The 5,742-nt window shown below is 45.5% G+C and overlaps 1 protein-coding gene across 1 annotated transcript; it reads right to left on the minus strand.

Moving 5' to 3' along the window:
* Positions 1–3,126: 3,126 nt before the first annotated feature.
* TMEM215 (transmembrane protein 215) lies at positions 3,127–4,082 on the minus strand. The gene has a single exon (XM_026040771.1). The coding sequence runs from the start codon at positions 4,080–4,082 to the stop codon at positions 3,360–3,362; it is 723 nt and encodes a 240-aa protein (XP_025896556.1). The 3' UTR covers positions 3,127–3,359.
* Between the last annotated feature and the right edge of the window lie 1,660 nt (positions 4,083–5,742).

Here is a 5,742-nt window from a genome sequence, read left to right on the forward strand (position 1 = left end):
CTCTAGTTCATGGCTTGGAATCAGACCCCAAAATGTTGTATTCTGAGGCGTAATTCAGACCCAGTACAAACAAAATCTGCCATGTGAAAAGAAGCATCATTTTTCCTATTCATCCCAAGAACAGCACTGGTCCTACAAGTTCTAGCAACCATCAGAAGAAACCAAATGAACAGAATGAAAATACAGATTTAGTAATTCTCTGGTATGAACAGGGTATCTGCATAAAAAGCTTGAGGCGCTGCTGCTGTCAYGCTGTCTCTGTTTGATCAAGTAAGCATTGGATTTTCACTGGCAAACGTACAGTGTAAGCAAAAAGCTTACTCTGTTAAAAAAAAAAAAAGAAAATTCATTTTTAATTCCCAAATTTCACAGAATCACAGAATCACAGAATCACAGAATCACTGAGGTTGGAAGGGACCTGCAGAGATCACCTAGTCCAACCTTCCCGCTCCAGCAGGGACACCCAGAGCACGGAGCACAGGGCAGCATCCTGGCGGGTTTGAAGATCTCCAGAGAAGGAGACTCCACAGCCTCCCTGGGCAGCCTGTGCCAGGGCTCTGCCACCCAGAAATTTGAAAATGGAAATCTGAAAATGTTAAATTTGAAATGGAAATTTACCCATTTCCATTTCATTCTCTGCTAAATGCAGGGGAGGGAAGAAAAAGGAAAACTTGCAGGGAAAGATTTCACAGACAATAAAACTACATGCCTTTAACCTCAGAATCCCACGTTTTAAGTAGAAATCCTTAATAGACATGGTAGATTTTCTAAACTTCTTGTACTTTAGAACAAAATATCACCTCACTTACGTCAATGGAGGAAGGATGTTGCCACTTTACRCCATGTTATCAACATATATTTTTTTGGTCTCTTTCTGTATCGTGGGTAATTTTCACTCCAAATGGGCTATGCTTTAATATCAACATTCCATAGCTTTACACAGTTAGAATGAAACATAGCTGAGACATGACTGAGAACTGCTTGGCTCTGCTTCACATTATATATGAATCATTCCGTTTGTCATGGGAGTTTACTGTCTTGCCCTGCAAAGGCCCATATAACTTTTGACAGAGAATATCTAATCCTAGATAAAATGAAAAAAAGCTTGACCTCTTCTAGACTTGTATAAAACTAGGTTCCCAGGTGACTGATACTTTTCTGCGTTAGGCAATGCAAAGGATTTGCTCACAACATGGGCTAACAATATCTAACAGTATATTCGGACTACCTGGTCCGTTTTTTACTGGCAGAGCAAATCTGGAAGCAATGAGAGATCCATCTCTACACCATGTACAGCAGCACTGCTCTAGCCAGTGACTTCAGAAGCCAYGAAACAGGACTCCCCAGTGCAATCAGACATCTGCCCAGGACACTGCAGGGTAAGGCCCTGAAGGGTTTAAGCTCATAGATGACCATCTCTGTGACAACCACAGCCTGGTTTTATGTGGAAATGGGAGGTATGCATTTCCTCTAGAGGGTCTATTTCTGCAAAATTCCCTTGATCAGTGGATGAAATGCTGAAATACTATATAGGGTGTTAACATTTATTTAATCAGACATTACTTTTGCAGCACACCAGAGCAGCAAAGATGTCTGTAACCATCTATTAAGATGTGTTACTTGAATTAAACTTCCTATATTTGTTTTATTTATCCCAATAACATCCTGATGTCCCACCAAAGCCTAATTATAGTGTACAAAAAGCATCCTGTTTCGTCTGATARAGTAAAACCCAGCTGTCATATGTGAAAAAACATCTCCTCCTTTWGGCAATCTTTTTTGAGATTGCTTGTCTGTAATAATTTTACGTAAGTTTACCAAAAAAAAAAAAAAAAAAGCCCAGTGGGTGCATAAAGTTTTCCTTCAATATCCAAGCATTTCCACAGGCAACAAAGATGGAAAAAACRGTTTATTGCAGTGAAACTATTTCCTGCACAAATTTCAAGTTACTGTAAGAGAAAGGCAAATTTTCCTTTTTCTTACTCAAGTAATTCAATATATCTGTCAGGTGTAAATTATGGTTGATTAAAAGCAGTGGAATTTAGAGACTTCTAACACAGAAGAGCTTCTTAGAATTTCTAGGGTCGGTTTCAGAAACTCAGGGGCTTTCTATGATTCTGGCAAATGCCAACGCTTAACTCTCAGAGTAACTGTTTAGATTAGACTTTATATTACACAAAATATAATCTCTCACCTTGCCTACATAGTAGCTGCCATATACAATTTTATATACTCCATGTAACATGTAATTTATTGTTGGAAAGAACAGGTGGGATTTGTGTTTCTGCACGGGAAGGCCCAGGATTTGAATGATTAATCCTTATTACTTTATGTTTCCATTTCTATACAGCCTCACTTCATGTTTCTATTCCTACATATCCTGAGCACTGGACTAAAACACTTGCCATCCAGGTCCCCTGTTCTCTCCCAGTAGAGCATGGCTTTGAGACCACTGAAAGGACTGTAACCCTTCTTAAGCCATGGAGAAGCACTGAGCATTTTACAAAGGCACATGAAGACGACATTTTCAGAAAACTTGGATCCTGCTCCAAATACAACCTATAAGAATCTATTTCCTAAGTGAAAGCAGAGATATTGGAATACATTTTCAAGATCCTGAGTCCACTTACATCTCTTCCTGGTCTTTTCAAGAACTGCATCATGATCATGCTCTAATCGCCTTGTCAAGTGTTTTATAAAATCCAAAAGAAACATTCCAGTGAATTCAGTACCAGTGGGAGGGGAAGCTACCTTTCACGCTGCTATGATGGATTAGCCTCTGAAAAATCACCTGCGCCTATTTAGCTCCTAGGAGACTTCACGGGAAGAGCCCACTGGGTCAGCACACTGATTCCCTAAAACAGAGGCAAGTAAAAAGCTATGCACGTCACTTACAAACACCTGCCAGTTTATGCAGGGCATGCTGGCAGCTCTCAATCCCTCCCAAAACAAAGTGACACTTTCCTTAAGAGGAAAGCTCATCCACTGACAATCACATTCTTTTTCTACAGACTTTTGCCTTAGTTCTTAGCTGACAGCCCCTGCTGCCCTCCTGCCAATATGTCCAAGGACTTGGATAAAATATGCAGCATTAAAGCAAAAGGTAGGGAAAAGGAGAAAAAAAAAATCACAAAATGGATTTTTCCCCCAAATGAATAATTGAATTCTTTAACCTTTAAACATGCTTATTTACTTACAGAAAGTATTTCAGGCACAAAAGGTTTGAGTATCAGTCACATACCATAAGTAATAGTATCAGGAATGTCCCATGCAGTGCAGTCAGCTATATTATCCCCTATCAAGAGCTTGGAGTTGCAGTTTTTGTATAAATACATACATACATATAAAATATGCATCATTCACACTATGGTCTCTTGGTCTGAGTTGACTCCAGTTGGGTTTATATAACAACAGTATCTGTCATAAGGGCTGTTTTCCTTGTAAGAACAGACAATGATACTGTCCTTAGGAGCCACAAAAATATTGTCTTCAACATCCAGGCAGGCAGTGCTGTCCCGGGTGGGAGAAGAGCTTGTCTTCTCCAAGGCACTGTACGTGGATCCATCTCCCACAAACACATTCCCTGGCATCTCGGGGTAACAGGTCTCCAGGTATTTCAGTATCTCCTCCTGCTCCACCTTTTTGATCAGGCTCTTGCACTCGCCCACAGTGGTGGTGGTGGTGGTGGTGGTGCAGATGGACACCGAGTCATCACCCCGCAGCCCCTTCTTGTCCTTCACATATGCCTTCTTGGCCAGCTCAATACAGCTCCCCTTGCCAGATTCCAGGTCCGAGGGGCTTCGCAGCAGCTCCATGGCATCCCGATCCTTGGCTTGCTTGCAGCACGGACACTTATTTTTGGGCCACTTGGTGCAGCCGTCGGTTTTTCTAGTGAGGGCAATTGCAGCTATGCCCGGCAGGCAGATGGCTGGCCCGATGGCCAGGAGGGGTATGTCCCCCAGCGTCTCTCCCTTGATCCCAGACACGGTGAACATGAAGCCAAACACCAGGAACACACTGACCAGAGCCACCACCAGCCCCGTGCGGGGGTTGATGTCGTCCGGTCTCATGGTTCGCGCCATCCTGCCTGCATGCAAGGGCCCCCTCCTCGCCACGTCCTCGGAAGCAGCCCCCGGGAAGGGGCGCAGCACCTCTGYGAAGGGTCCGAGTTTTCCAAGGAGAAGGTGCGGGGAAGCGCAGGGGAGGCGAAACCTGCCTTGTGCCGCCGTCCTGGAGCCCACGGGGCCTCCCCCGTGCGCGGCGCGGGGCAGCCCCGCCGCGTCCTTCCACGGGTGACGGCGGGGCACGCGCGTGCCGGCTGCACGCGCGTGTGCGGGGAGCGAGCACGCTCCGTGCACGCGCGTGTGCTGCGTGTGCGGCGCGTGCACGCCTCGTGCAATGCGCGTGGCGTGTGTGCACGCGTGTGCAATGAGCGGGGGGCGCGCGGCGCACGCAGAGTGTGTGCACGAGTGTGCAATGAGTGTGCAATGAGCGGGGAGCGTGCACGGCGTGTGCAATGAGTGTGCAGTGAGTGGGGAGCGTGCGGCGCGCGCAGTGTGTGCACGCGTGTGCACCGAGCAAAGCGGCGAGGCGGGGCGGGGGGCGGGCAGCCGTGCGGGGCACCGGGCGCTTCCTCCTCCTCCTCCTCCTCCTCCTCCTCCTCCCCCTGGTCCCAGCTCCGCGAGCCTCGGTGAGTCCAAGCGCCGCCCGAGGGAACGCGCCCAAAACTCCTCAGCTATTGCAGGGTTCCTGGCGAAAGCGGAGAAAAAGAATGTCCGTGCTTTTCGTTTGCGGCTTGATTTTCTCCAGGCTCTGTTAGAAACTCTCCGAGGGGTGATACCTCTGCTAGGCACGAGGGATTGATCTGGATTTTAGCATGCATTTTCCAAATTTCCCGTGGTGTCTACCACCTGCTGTCAGTCGATCTCGACATTGATGTTCGGTCTGCGAGTTTTGATGTACGTGAGGTATGCGAGATGTGTTTTTCTCAAAGTAAGCAGTGTCATCAGAATTAACAGGAGAGGATCGGAAATGTGTGGGAATGTGGTGGAAAGGAGGGAGGAGCCTCATAAACTGCCTAATTTTCTGGCAGGTTATTTCAACACTTCATGTGCGTTAGGTGCACAGTGTTATAAAGGAGTCAGTGCTTTCACCTGGAGTAGCAATAGTGGGAGATAAAAAGGAGTGATATCAGCAAGAGTCTGAGAAATAAAATAAACATTTCTGAACTAAAATCTAGAATCTTTTCTTTTTCCCGTGAGACATCCCATTAAGAGTTTTCCTTCCCTCAACATATTGTCAATAGCCATAAAAGAACAAAATAAAACTCACCTTCCTGCCATGATAATGTCTGCTTTTTATTCATGCTCCCTACTTCGCAAGTTGAACAAAGCACCTAGAAATCACAAATTTCCAATCTGTTTGTACACAGAGCAAGCCTGACTATGTCCCCTCTATTTAAAGAGCTGCATGTCACAGCTCTTGTTTCAGTTTATCTTCCTAAGCTGATTGTCAAGTAAGAGCCTTTTAACCATAACTGTAAGGAAGCAACTCCAAGGAGAAAAGTGTTAACTTTGGTGATAATAGCCAGATTTGGAGATGGAAAGTTTGGGACAGATCTCTGARCCACCTGGCTGATGGCTGAGCAGGATTGAATGAGGAATAACTAAGACTTTTTGGTTTTTTTAGGAATACCCTCCGTTTCATAGAAAGATGTCAGATCAAACCTCCTTGTTAGATTTC

Source organism: Nothoprocta perdicaria, unplaced genomic scaffold (genome assembly GCF_003342845.1).
Source record: "Nothoprocta perdicaria isolate Ctin4 unplaced genomic scaffold, notPer1 scaffold_265, whole genome shotgun sequence".
NCBI classification, from domain to species: domain Eukaryota; kingdom Metazoa; phylum Chordata; class Aves; order Tinamiformes; family Tinamidae; genus Nothoprocta; species Nothoprocta perdicaria.

Bases quoted from the DNA above. Each gene is read 5' to 3' on its own strand.
- TMEM215 (XM_026040771.1), bottom strand. From the start codon at position 4,082: ATGGCGCGAACCATGAGACCGGACGACATCAACCCCCGCACGGGGCTG.